General features: G+C 43.5%; 1 protein-coding gene across 1 annotated transcript in view; it reads left to right on the top strand.

Annotated features, from left to right (window-relative positions):
- Positions 1 to 14,085, top strand: part of LOC121354179 (phospholipid-transporting ATPase ID-like) — a 71,135-nt gene that overhangs the window by 56,339 nt on the left and 711 nt on the right. Inside the window, exons 20-27 of the mRNA XM_041468601.1 lie at positions 403 to 508; positions 1,345 to 1,492; positions 4,369 to 4,552; positions 6,079 to 6,302; positions 7,410 to 7,493; positions 8,477 to 8,722; positions 10,045 to 10,183; positions 12,069 to 12,199. Of these exons, the coding sequence (XP_041324535.1) occupies positions 403 to 508; positions 1,345 to 1,492; positions 4,369 to 4,552; positions 6,079 to 6,302; positions 7,410 to 7,493; positions 8,477 to 8,722; positions 10,045 to 10,183; positions 12,069 to 12,199 (1,262 nt within the window). The remainder of the gene's footprint in view (positions 1 to 402; positions 509 to 1,344; positions 1,493 to 4,368; positions 4,553 to 6,078; positions 6,303 to 7,409; positions 7,494 to 8,476; positions 8,723 to 10,044; positions 10,184 to 12,068; positions 12,200 to 14,085) is intronic.

Here is a 14,085-nt window from a genome sequence, read left to right as displayed (position 1 = left end):
TTTTGCTATGAAATACCAAAATATCTTTTCCAGAATTTCATGGACAAAACGTCACATTCTTTTTCAGAGCTGTGGTTTAGGGCTTTTCTGGAAGCAGGGAGAAGGCAAGTTAAAAATCCAGAAAAAATTTTGAATCAATATGCAATGTTCTTTTGTTGCTCCAAATATGTTGATCAAAGGGTATTTTAGGCTTTTTCATTTTGGCAGAGTTATTTTTTTCCAGTGGTCTTGTGAAGTCAAATTTGCTGCTACATCCATCAAAGTTGATCTTTTACTGTTGACTCTGAAAGGCTCCAGTCTCTTTTGAGTCAGAGAGCTTTTGTCATGTGAACAAAAAGACCACAGAAGTGGGTGAATTTGGGGTTGCTGAGATGGATTATCTTCCTGGTTTGTCTTTCCCAGAGACAGCAATGAATATTGGTTACTCCTGCAACTTGCTGAATGATGACATGGAAGAAGTTTTCATTATTGAAGGCAGCACATCTGATGACGTACTGAATGAGCTGAGGTAAATGGCTGAAAAACAGTTTCAGCGCTGTGCACTAGCACTATTTGTGTTTTGTATCATTCCACCTTCTTTTTACCTGTCAGCTTTCCTTGTTGCAGTCCATTCAGGGACCTTAGATAAGGGAGAGCTGCCTCCCTGGAAGATCCAGAAGCTAAACACAATGTAGAAATCTCCTCTCAGAGTAAATGCTGAAACTTCTTAACCAAAGAGCTTAAATTAAATGAAGGTATAAGAAAGCAGAGACAGATAGGGAGTATCAGCTGAAATTGACCAACAAATGATCCTGGGCTACAAAGGCTTTGGCTCCAGGTTTGAGCTAGACTGTTGCTGTACTGCTCTTTCCATTTATTCACTTTGCTGTCCTTTGTCTGGGTTTGTCTTTTGTCTGGATATTTTTTGGCAGTATCTGAGAACTTACCTTCCATCCTCACCTCCTCTGTAGACACAGGTTCTTAGGTAAAGGTGGAAAATGGGAAAGGTTCGCAGTCCTTTTCTCTTGGAGTAGATGGCTGCCAGACAACATGCACAGAAAATTGGATGTCTTTTGGGATACCATCCTTCATGGCGCTCAGATGGTTTGTTTAACTTAAAATCAGCAGAAGTTTAGCAAAACTTGTTAGAGTTTCAGAAAGGTGGATGATCTGAGCAGACAGCAGCAACTAAACAGTGCATAGTGTTGTAGGGATACAGTAAAAATTGGACTGAACTATCAAAGGGAAGCATTGATTTTTGTTTCCATAATGCTGCTCTTACAAAACATAGATATATATTGGCAAGGTTTTCAGATTTTCAATATTATCCTGTTTCTATTTTTTTTTTTTCTTTTTTTTTTTTAGGAATGCAAGAAAAAAGATGAAGCCAGATTCTTTTCTGGACAGTGATGAAATCAACATTCAGTTTGAAAAGTCTTCGAAAAAACAAATAATTATACCTGATGAGCAGGCAAATGGGGTGTATGGTCTGGTTATCACTGGCCACAGCCTGGTAAGGAAAGTTCAGAGCCTTGTAGTGATGAGTTTCCTGAAGAACTTACTGCAAGACATACTGAAAATCTGAAAAATGCTTTAAAAATTCAGCTCTAGAGGACAAGGGTTTTTTCCCCCCTTTTTGAAGACTAGGTTCAGTGGTTATCTGAGAGAGCAAAGGTGACAGACAATGGTTCAGAAGATGTTTCAGCAACAGAGAACAGTTGGCCTTGATCTTTGGTGAACAAGAGGGATAGAGTAGCTGGATCATATTTAATTTCTAGAAACATACTAGCAAAATAACAAGGTTTGTGTTTGCAGCAAGAAGATAACATGAGACGTGGGTTTCAATGCCAAGGACATATTCTACTAAATATAGCTGAAAATAGATATGCTTAATTTATAGGATATAGATATTATGACTCAACTAATATATTGATACTCTCTCCCACGATGTTCTTCCAAGCAAACTGAAGCAATACACTCTAGATGAAATTGCAAAATGACAGATCAAAAACTGCTTGGGAAGCGTGGCTCTGAAGGCCTCACTGTTGATCTAAAACAGCTGTTAGCTGTCATCTGCAGAGGGTTATCCCACATCTATTTGATGCCCAGTGTTTGCATTAACTGCTTAGAAAGGGAGCAGGTAACACCAGAGTACAAAGACACCTGAGTCAGGCATAATCTGGAAAGCACAGGGGGAAACTGAATCAGCTGGGATTTCTGAGCCTGGACAACACTGATCAGTCTTGGTAATACTCTTCAAAATTATAACAGGTAAACAAAGTAATGGAATTAAACTGAGATGAGAGAGTTCTGAGTGAAATGTCTTCCTGGTGAGAACAGTGAAACTTTGCAATAAATTATCTATATTTAGGAAATTTTTTAGAACCAGTTAGAGGAAAGAAAAAACAACTTAGATCAATACAAACCTGTCTGCGAGGAACACTTAATTTATGTCAGGTTTATTTATCTGTTGTATTTTACTTTCCCAGATCTCAGTGAAAGCAAATAGACATAGCAAATAGACATATTTAGAAAGTTCTGGGAGGTGCCGCCTCTCAGAAACAAGGTGCTTCTGTTCCCTGTGGCTGCTGCCTTTCTTAATGACAGCCCAGAAATTTTCACTTCCAGCTCTGCACAAGCCCAGAAAAAAAAAGAAAATCTCATCTTTCTCTACTTTTGGCTCATGTGCCATGTGTACAGACCCCAAACACTGTCAGACAGTGCCTAGGTTGTTAAGTACCCTTTCTCCCTCTTTTACAGTCACTTCCCCTTGAACTCCAGGGCCATAATCTCCTTTAAATTCCCACTGCAAAGCAAACAAGAGGTCTGTCAGGTTTGGTCCATGTGCATTGCATGCACATCAGCTGGAAGCCCCTTGCCTGTTCCTACTCCATCCCTTCAGCCTGCAGCGCAGACCCTGAGTGCTGTGCTAGCAGAACACCTCTGGCAAGGATGGCAAAGCTTTCTTTATATTCCTGGAAAAAACACACACTCACCTACACTCTGGCAAGGGGATATGTCCCACACAATCTGGCCTGTGTGGGAGCAGCCAGTCCACACAGTAGACACAATGAGTTTCACCAAGATTATGGCTTTCTCCTCTGTGGGGACCACAAGGACAGTGCAGATAAATCTAGATGTCATTTATTTATTTCTATGAGCTTGAACAATGGTGTGATACTGTCCCCCACACAGCACCTGCTCAGTGCTCTATCCCTGCCTGTAGAGGGGTGGGAGGGCAGTGCTGGGCTATGCACACGTCTGGTGTTGCCTGAAGAAAGCAGTGAACAGAAAATTGTCAGCATCCATAATGGCATCATCATGCCACTTTATTTGTATGCAGTTGCACCATTAATATACAAAATGGTAACATTTTGCTGGTGCTGTGCAGCAAGGCTATTGAGGCAAAAGCCATCTCTGACTGCACTGACCAGCAGTACTCAGGCTGAACCATGAAAAGGTCTTTTGTTGAGCAAGCCTGCTGCCATGACAGAGGAAAAAGGGGACACTGGTGACTCACAGCTCTCTGTTTCAAAAAGAAAGAATATGTGGCCTAAGGACTGTCTGCCTTTCACAGACAAGGCAGTGGGCCTGCTGTAATGGTTCTGAGCAGGAGTGAGCCTTGTAGATTCCTTCTGTACATGTCTGCTAAAAAGAGACAACAAAGAACAGAGCCATAAAGCATGATCTGAAAGAAATTTGAAAAGCTCACACTGCTCCCTCCTCCTCATGCAGAGCTGGAGGGGCGACTAGACATCCAATTATCTCAGTGCTTCTCAAATAGAAATAACATAGCTGACTGATTTAAAAGGTCAGCACTCAGATTAAAGCAGTCTTCTCTTTAATTTTGTATTTTGCTGTATCATGCCCACCTGAGCCTAACTTTTTCTTTTTTTTAATTAGGCACTTAACAAATTGAAATCTTTCCTATTTATCTCCCAGAGCTTAAATAGTAATCCAAGAGGGTTGAGCAGAGACTCTCTCACATGGAGATACACAAGGTTGTCTCAGGCCCTGCAGCAGCTCCTGCTTTTAGTGTTTGACACTTCTGCCCTCTGTCAGGTTACATCAGCCAGAGCAGGTGCTGTGCATGCCCAGCTGTTGTTCACATCCAGATGTGGTACACACCCAGATGTGGTGCACACCCAGCTGTGGTGCATATCCAGCTGTGGTGCATATCCAGATGTGGTGCACCCAAAGTGCAAGCTCGTAGGTGCAGGGTGCACAGTGTGACGTGCAGTGTGGATGCTCCCTGAGACTGCGTGGATGTATTCACCGACATGGGTGCAAGGGCCTGGCTCAGCTGTCGTGGCCACCCTGCTGCACCCTCTTTGTCAGGCCAGGAGTTGCTGCGAGCCTGCCCTGAGCGCTCCCTTTCCTCCTTTCCAGGCTTACGCGCTGGAAGGGAACCTGGAGCTGGAGCTGGTGAGAACTGCCTGCATGTGCAAAGTGGTGATCTGCTGCCGGGTGACTCCGCTGCAGAAGGCCCAGGTGGTGGAGCTGGTGAAGAAGTACAAGAAGGCCGTGACCCTGGCGATCGGAGATGGTGCCAATGATGTCAGCATGATCAAAAGTGAGTGATGGCCAACAGCCAGCATGCTGTAGCAGACTGACTCAAAGAGGTATTTCTCTCTGAGGCAGGCTAGCAGCAGGAACACATATCTGAGTGCCTCCTGTACCACCCTCTTTGTAGAAACACGTGTCTGTGTCCCAGATTTTGGCAGCTCTCTACAGAGCACTGTCACTACAGGTTAGTTGTGTCTCCTGCCTTGTGGACTTCTTCAGGAGCTGAGATTGCACTAAGGGCCTATTTTTTTGTTTCTACCTTAGAGCAGAAAAAATGGTTGGTCTTGATCTTACAGGTCTTTTCCAACCTAAATGGCTCTATGATTCTATGAAAAGCCCACTTGGCCTGTGATGTGTCAATCAGTGTGTCTGCACGACCACCATCACAAGGGCAATGTATATAACAAACAGTTTGGATCATAGAGGGCCTGACTCAAAGCAGAAATAAAATCTTTGTGACTGTAAATATTCTGTATAATATTATGTGGGGTGTTTTTTTCAGCATTTATTTCTGTCAGGACTGTTTGTTAATTATCTCCCTGGAGTTACAGATGGTAGGCTTCCAGGCTTCTCCATCCATGAGCATCATTTGATGCTGCATTACCTCACTGAATTTATGAAAAAAAGTCCTAACTAGGTATAATTAAATTAAGATTATTCAGACAGACTTATTACTAATATTCCTTGTTTAATTTGCAAGAATTGATTAACTGGAGCCTCTTAATTAAGAAGGAAAAGGCTAAGTAGAGAGCTTCAAGGGAGATAAGTCAGGCAGTCAGCAAAGAAAGGAGAAAAAAGTATGCATAATAATTAGGAACTAGTCCACTCCCCCCACAAGAGGATTGAGACTATGGGTTTTTATCAGTTCAGTTCAGTGGAAACATCTGAATCTAACCAACCCTCAGCCATTAAGATTGTATTCATTAGTTAAAGCTGTATAATTAGCTGTCACATTAAACTTATGTCCATGTTTAATAAATGCAAGTTACTATTAAAAAAAAAAAAAAGTGACTCTTCTATCTTATTATTTGATTGAACTAATAAAGCCCAGGAAACATAAAGAGGCTACAGTCTGCCTTTTAGCACAGTGTCTGAGAAGGTTTAAAATGGTTTGAAGATTTTGTCTGTCTGGGATGATGTTTTAAGGCTCCTGGAAGGACATGCATGCATGTTAAATAAAAGTCACACGTCAATATAAATTAAAGTTATTGTTTCATAATAGCAGTCGTTATAAACAACAGTATTTGTGCTGCTGGAAAGCATTCAGAAAAAAACCATAAACTGTCACTGAACCTATAATGTCATTCAAATAATAAAAGCCCACTTATGGGAAAAGTATCACAGAGCCAAAATCATAGTGCTGCTGAAAGAATTAATGCACCAAAATTTTTTTTTTTTTTAAGTAACTTTTCATTCTGACTTTTGATGAAGGCCGTGAGGGAATTAACACGGTGTTCAGTGCTGGATAATTCATTTGAAAAATGGGGCAGTGAAAACTCTCGGTGTAATGACGTGACCAACTTCTTGTTGCAGCTGCCCACATCGGGGTTGGTATCAGCGGCCAGGAGGGGATGCAGGCGGTCCTGTCCAGCGACTTCTCCTTCGCACAGTTCCGCTACCTGCAGCGCCTGCTCCTGGTGCACGGGCGCTGGTCCTACATCCGCATGTGCAAGTTCCTCAAGTACTTCTTCTATAAGAATTTTGCCTTCACCTTGGTACATTTCTGGTATGGCTTCTTCTCCGGCTTCTCAGCACAGGTGGGTCCGGCTTCGGTTTTGTCAGGGACATGGAGATGATCAGAGGGCAGCGCCTCTGCTGTGAAGACAGGCTGAGGGTGGAGGGCTGGTTCAGCTGGCAGATGAGAAAGCTTCAGGGACATCTTAGAGCACCTTTCAGTACCTAAAAGTGCTACAAGAGAGCTGTAGAGGAACTTCTTAGCAGGGCCTAATGCAGTATGACAAAGGGTCATGATTTCAAACTAAGCTTAGATTCGTACAACAAATAAGTTTTTTGCAATGAAGTTTGTAAAACACTGACAGAAGTTGCCCAGAGAAGTGATTTGATGCCCTCTTCCTGGAAATATTCCAGGTCAGGTTAGATGGGGCTCCGAGCAACCTGACCTAGCTGAAGATGTCTGTGCTGATTTGAGGGTGGTTGGTTTAGATGAATTTTACAGCACTCTTCCAACCAAAACCCTTCTGTAAGTCTACATCTAGGGAAGTATCTGGAAACATTTTACAAGGAAATAAACTAAGCCATTCCTCCCACCTCACTGAACAAAGGTCTGTCTTCTTTAGACACATGGGTATAAAGCAGATATTGCTGCCTCCATTGCTGCTGCTGGAGGACTGATGTCTGGAGACAGAATATATACATTATAGAATCATATAATCATTAGGGTTGGAAAAGACCTTCAAGATCAAATCCAACCGTGAACCCAACACTGCCATGTTCACCACTAAACCATGTCCCCCAGTGCCACATCCACACGTGTTTTAAACACTGACCACCCTTTTAATGAATAATTTCAGGAGCTTGCCAGAGGAACACACCCAGAGTGAAAAATGGAAGTTGGTTCATGGCAAACCAGCCTCCAACCAAACACAGACAGGGGCTGAGGGTGCAGGGTGGTGCAGAGGGATCCTGCTCTGGCTACAGCCAGCAACGGGTGCTAAGCAGGCTGGGCTGGCATAATATGATCCTTCTTCTGTTTAGGGATGCTGAGTTTGAGTCATCTCATCCCTTTTGTCTCAGTAACAACTCAAACCAAGGTGTTGCGGCAAGAAATTGCATATACTTTTAAAGAAATGGAAAATACAACTTTTTTCTAAATTCACTTGCTTTGTTTTTGTTTTTTTCCCCAGACTGTCTATGATGAGTGGTTCATTACACTTTACAATTTGGTATACACCTCTCTCCCAGTGCTAGGAATGAGTCTCTTTGATCAGGTACTGTTTCTGTCATTACTTTGGGGATTTTATTGATAGGGGTTTTGTGTCAGGTGTTTTGAGCTGGTTCTATGAAGCAAAAGCAGCTGACCGTTTGGCTACATACTGTGGTAACCCCTGAAATAATAATCTGACAGAGAGAACTTAAATCACAAAAAAAAAGTTGTACCAGAGAGAAGGTGTATTCCCTCCTTGTCATATGATTTGGATTTAAGTAGTCCTGTGAGGAACAGGGAGTGGAGATAAATACAATTATCCTGATTTGGCCTGTAGGTTTCAGTGTGATGAGATTTTTGGGTCAGGCTGGCTGCCTGCAGCACCAGGTGCCATTGCAACTCTCCCCTGGAGCAGTCATACCCTACTACCTGTGTTCCTGAAGCCTGGCAAGTGACTTCCTAATGACCAGACAAAACAATTAATTAACTGGATCTTTGAAACCAGATCTTGCAAATTCAGCCTTTCTAGTGAGTTCTTCCTGTGGTAATCTCACACAAATTTCAACCTCACTGTTACTGTTTGACAAGACAAAGGAGCAGTAAAGCTTCTCCTATATGCCTTTTACAAGTTAAATGAATAGGAATTGGTTACTTTGCAGTGGTTCAGTGCTCCATTCTGGACACTTAAGGGATACAAGTCAGACAGCCTTGCCTGTGTGGGGAGGTATTTTCTAACCCTTAGCTTCCAGTCAATTCTCCGGAGAACAGACCATGCAGTCTGCTTTAGATTAAGTGTATATTCTTTCTTTTTTTATCAGCTGTCAATTTTTTTTTTTTTTTTTTAGCACAAGAAAGGTAAAATGCATTATGGAAAATATGCCCAGGTGACCTTGGGATGTACCATGTCAGCAAGCACAACAGAGTGAATTATGTGCTAGGCCTTTTCTCATGGAAATGCATGTCACAGGGACATGGCAGCCCTAACTGGGTCTATGTATTTGCTTGGGTAGCTGCCAGCAAATCTGACTGTCTCCTCTCTGCTTCCAGGATGTGGATGATCGCTGGAGCATGCTGTTCCCTCAGCTATATGTGCCTGGCCAGCAAAACCTCTACTTTAACAAGGTGGTGTTTGTCAAGTGCATGTTGCAAGGGATCTACAGTTCCCTCATCCTCTTCTTCATCCCCTATGGGGCCATGTACAATACAATGAGGAGTGATGGGAAGGCCATTGCTGACTACCAGTCCTTTGCTCTGATGGCCCAGACCTGCTTACTGATTGTGGTGTCTGTGCAGGTAAGGCATCCCAGGTAATATTTTTAGGAATTAATTGTTGTTTCATGATAGCAGCATCTGGAGGGCCATTGACAGCATTTTATTTGCTACTGCATCATTCATTCTTGCAAAAAAAATCTCTTGACACCAGATTAATCTCCTCAGCTCAACAGAACAGGAGATCTGTATGTTATAAAAGATCAGGGTGACAGGAAAGAAGAGTCTTTGCCTTGGGAAGATTGCAGTCATAACAGACAAATTAGTTAAGGCAGGGATTGGAGAAGGACATGTTCTAGTTTTATGAGAAGGTTTTGAAGCACAGGATTGTCTGTCTGCCATCAGGCAGTTATTTATAGGTTCTCCATTACGGAGATGTCTCTGCAGCCTGGCCCAGTGCATGATGTATGTGTGACGCAGCCTGAACTTGCTGGAAGAAATAGCTAAGACTTGGTGGTAGAAAATTCATATGGTACTATCAGGATGAGAGAGATTTCTTAAAAGAAAACCAACCAATCACGCTTCCCTGGATAATAGTTCCTGCTGTCAAAAGTCTTTGCAGGCTTGTTCTAACTTTCAATCTGCATTAGAGCTAAGGAGTGGGGAAATAAAGCCTGACTTGTTTGAACTTACTGTGTTCAGCTCTGGGGCCCAAAGCATAAGGATGAGGGCCTGTTGGAGCAAGTCCAGAGAAGGACTATGAAGTTGATCAGAGGGCTGGAGCACCTCTGCTAAGGAGGCTGAGGGCACTAGGATTGCTTAGTCTGGAGAAGAGGAGGCTCCAGGGAGACCTCACTGCAGCCTTGCAGTCCTTACCAGGGGCCACAGGACAGCTGGGGAGGGACTTTTGACATGGGCATGTAGTAACAGAAGAAGAGTTACTGGCTTTGAAATGAGAGTGGGTTTAGGTTAGATACTAGGAACAAATTCTGCCCTGTGAGGATGCTGAGGAACAGGCACAGGTTGCCCTGAGAAGCTGTGGATGCCCCATCCCTGGAAGTGTTCAAGGTCAGGATGGATGGGGCTCTAAGCAACCTGGTCTAGTGGAAGGCGTCTCTGCCTAAGGCAGTGGGATTGGAACAGGATGGTCTTTAAAGTCCTTAGTATCCTGTCTCCAGGACTGGCCACTACTGAATGCTTGAGAAGAGGGAACAACAAGATAAATGTAGTAATCTTCCATTGAATGGTTTCCCAGAATGTTATGATTTGTGACTTGTTATTTCTTGAGGCTTGAATGAATAGCATTCTCAGGGGGAGATGTACAAAGCAGAGGACAAGCTGTGTCCAGCACAGATTTGCTAAATCAGGAAGGCACTGACAATACCTGCCTTGCTCTCTTCTTTCAGATTGGCTTGGACACCTCTTACTGGACAGTTGTCAACCAGTTCTTCATCTGGGGCAGCCTGTCTGTTTATTTTGCTATCACCTTCACCATGTACAGTGATGGCATGTACCTGATCTTCACAGCCTCCTTTCCCTTCATTGGTAAGCCTTGGGACAAATCTGGATTGCTCTCAGAATGGACATACTGCAGGGCTTAAAGTTTCCAAGTATTTCTGTGTATATTTCAGGATATATTGGTTGCCTTTTCTGCAAGAAATGCCCGGACATTTCTGACAGTTGCTGGGATTTATTTTGAATCCCACCCATCCAGGTGAATGTGTGTCATGTTTTCTTCCTTGTGTAAGATTCCCATGCAGTCATGGGAATGGTGCTTAAAATAAACCTAATGGAGTGCTTTCTGCTGCTCTTCTATATTTGGGTTCCAGATATCCATTTTTTACAGCTATCTGGGAGCATCTTATTTGTAGATATGTGATCTTTGTAAATAAGTTAACATTTTGGCATAGGAAGGCATAGAAGTACAACATCCAGTCAGACATGAGAAAAATGCCTTGTGATTATGGTGAGCCTTCTGCCAGGTTAAATGGCAAATTCCCCAACAACAAAACACACCAGTGGTGATCAGGTCTTTGTAGTTATTTTACGTAACAGATTTCTGAAGACATGCAAAAAATGAAAGATAAAAAAATCAGTCCATCTCCTGAGACTTTGACCAGGAAGAACATGTACTTACATGTAAGCAAAGTAATTCAAAGTAATTCAGATGTTTTTGATAGCTCTGTGCATCCACAGCCAATATATACAACATTGTTATGAGTCTCTAATTATGAAATCCCAGCACTTTTTATTTCAAGTCTCAGATTTTTTGTATTAATCAATGACTTCATTTTTTACTGACTTTTTCAGTAAAAACTTTTGTCTAACTTCACTGCAATAGCAAGGGGCTTAACCAACTTAGAAATATCTGAGATGTAGGTTAGTTATTGCAAGATATTTTTCAAGCAGATGATCACATCCACTTTGAGATGGCTTTAAGAATCAGAAATACTGAGTGAGAGAAGTCAGAATGTCTGTTCAGTTTCCCAGGGCAGGTGGACAGTTGGACTGGATGATCTTGAAGATCTCTTCCCACCTTGAGGATTCTATGATGATCCTAACTCACTTGCCAGGGGTATTTCATCTGCTGCTCTGTTATTACTCCTTTGGTCAAAGGAGCCATAATGCTGAGAGCTACTTAATAAGGTCCCAGTTTGAAACCCTTTTTAAGGAAAGTATTTCTAGTCTGGACTAAGACAACTTGTTTACTTAAATTTCAGTGAAGTTGTATTACAGCAGAATTTGGCCAACTGCAGAGAAAATATTCAGCAAATATACTGCCAATACCAGCATCATTAACCCCTGTAATGAGGGTTTTGCAGACTGTTTGTTCTATTTTACATTCCCTCAGTTTTGTAAAACCCAGAAGTGAGCACTTTGGTTTCAAACAAGGTGTCAGTGACATGCCACCACGTGGCAGTGATGCTGCCAATACCCCCATTAGGCTACACTATCTGTGCAGATCCCCAGAGCAATACATGCTTCTCTCAAAGGGCTGTGATTCCCATCAACTGCTGGGCAGAGCCGGTACTCCATATCCTTTAGGAAATGGTGCTGAGAAGCAAGAAAGGATCATTCCTCCTTTTGCACTGGAGTCCTGGGCTGCTGCTTAACGTCTCCTGAATGTTTATATCGATCCTTTGCTGTGATTTGACTCTCGACAGAGAGAAAAAGACTCACTCTTTTCTCTCTGACACCCTTGTCCACCTGGGTTGTTGCTGCAATCATGACGTTGCATTTTTCATTGCTCATCTCAGACAGTGACACTGGCTTTGCAGTTCTCTCTACAGCCAGTTGATTTCACTGTTGGAGACAATGTCTGCCTTGTATTTTGGTCTGTTTGCCAGGTGCTCTGAAATCACAGAGAGCAACAGGGAATAATGGTGGGAAGTGCTGCTTTTACAGTTTTAATCATGTGTTTGTTTTCCAGGTACGGCTCGTAACACCCTCAGCCAACCAAATGTGTGGCTGGCCATCTTCCTCAGCATCACCCTCTGCGTGCTGCCAGTGGTTGGATTTCGATTCCTCAAGGCCCAGTTAAAGCCAACTCCCAGTGACAAAGTAAGGAGATACCTTATTAAACCAGAAATCCTGCTTACCATGGGCTAGGCTGGCTCACCGTGGAGCCACATTGCACGGGCTTGGGGTGTGTGTCCGTGTCCATGCAACTGCTGCCATCCGTCTGTCCCTGACTCCCCAGAGAAGGAGGATTGAATGTGGGGTTTGGCACTGTTCAAACCATCTGCAGCCGGGACCAAGGCTGAGATTATTTAGATGTGGATTAGACTGCTCTGAGGCAGGAAAGCTGCACTATTTTTAGGTGCAGGGTTTAAGCGCTGTGGCTCAGTGGCAAAGGAGTGGCATGTTCCTCCTGCCCTGACGCTGTGCAGTTTTTAGCCTGGCAGACCACAGGCTTTCACCTTCTACTGGGGAATATATGTTTGCTGGGGATTTTAAAATTTATTTCAGAATTTACTTTTTGTAGCCAGTGGCTATATGCCCCCTCTGAAACCAGTTTCCCTCCCATCCCCGGGAATGTGAAGATGAGGGCACCAGGGCAAGGAGAGGCAGGGAGTGATGGAGTGGAGTGGGAATGCACTGCTCACTGCAGCCAAGGGACCCCTCAAGAACATCAGCGCACTCTGAGCTCCCCAGGCTCGCTTCCAAACAGGAGCATTTGCTGAATGCTACTGCCACCTCGTGCTTCCTTCCTTTCCCTGCACCGAGCTGCTGCTGTTGAGAATTGGGGTCAGAGCACAGCCCCAGGGGTAGGCCCCGCAGTTGACGCCCTCCCTGGTCATCCTCGGGATGTCTGTGGAGCTCCACACGTTCTCTGTGACTGTAGGAGAGCACGTTAGGGGAATTCTCAGCCCTTACAGAGAGGGTAGGTGGGTGCTAGAGAAGACTGCTGGGTAGGGAGGTCCTTGGGACACAGTTCGAGGCAGCTGGGGGGGTGTAAAAATGGGCTGAGTTTATCCCAGCTGAGCAGAAGTCAAACACAGCTGTCGCCCAGAATCCCAGCCTCTCACTGCCAAGGTTGAGTGTCCCTCTCTCTAGCACAAAATTACTTCCCTGCCTCCTCTTGGAAGTGAATGGTCACAGGAGAGGAGTGGGTTTCCAGCCCTATGGAGTCCCCCAGCTGGCAGCACACAGGCCTGATGTTCAGAGAGGCCAAGCACCTGCCACTGCCATTGTGCCAAGCAAGAGGCACAGGAGTCTGGCAGCTGGGGGTTCTGTTGAGCCACAGGCTCTCAACAGCAACCTCCTGCATTAGACCTCCTGAAAAGGTTCTTGGTAGATTAACTCAGTGGCCACCTGGGAGCAGAAAGCCCACTACCTAAAAATAAAGTGCAGTATTTATTTCCCATCTGCCAAGGAATACAGGAATCTCTCTATTATCCCTGTAAGCATTCAAGACAAGGTTGCATGGGGTGTTGATATAGCTGATATAGTGGCAGTGGGGTTGGAATGAGATGATCCTCAAGGCCCCTTCCAACCCAAGCCACTCTCTGATCCTATAACATTATTTGTTATATGTATTATATATATTGTTAACATATATGTTGTTATATATATGTTAACATCTATAACATTAATCATTATAATCATAAAAATATTTTATGTATCAGAAACTCCCTTTAGTAGTCTGTTTTCTATATTAAATATGCCAATTCTTAAATGTTTCTTTATTTATTTTCTGGAATTTTGACTTGTTGGGATTACTTTCCCATTTTGGGTGATTTGACTGAAAGTCCTATAGTCATACCCAAACCATGGCATTGCAGAGAAGTGAGGAATACATGGAAATCATTCCCTCCCATAATTTACAGATGACGCTGCCATTAACACCTTTTAGAATAGAATAAAGATGCCCTTTCCTCATTTTTACCTTTGGATCCCTGCTTTTGTTTCCCTTTCTCTGCTCCTCTCCCACTGTGCTTGTGAAT

Source organism: Pyrgilauda ruficollis, unplaced genomic scaffold (assembly GCF_017590135.1).
Source record: "Pyrgilauda ruficollis isolate IOZ18807 unplaced genomic scaffold, ASM1759013v1 scaffold220, whole genome shotgun sequence".
NCBI lineage: Eukaryota > Metazoa > Chordata > Aves > Passeriformes > Passeridae > Pyrgilauda > Pyrgilauda ruficollis.
The sequence above is the reverse complement of the archived record's forward strand: the minus strand, read 5'-3'. Positions and strand labels throughout refer to the sequence as shown.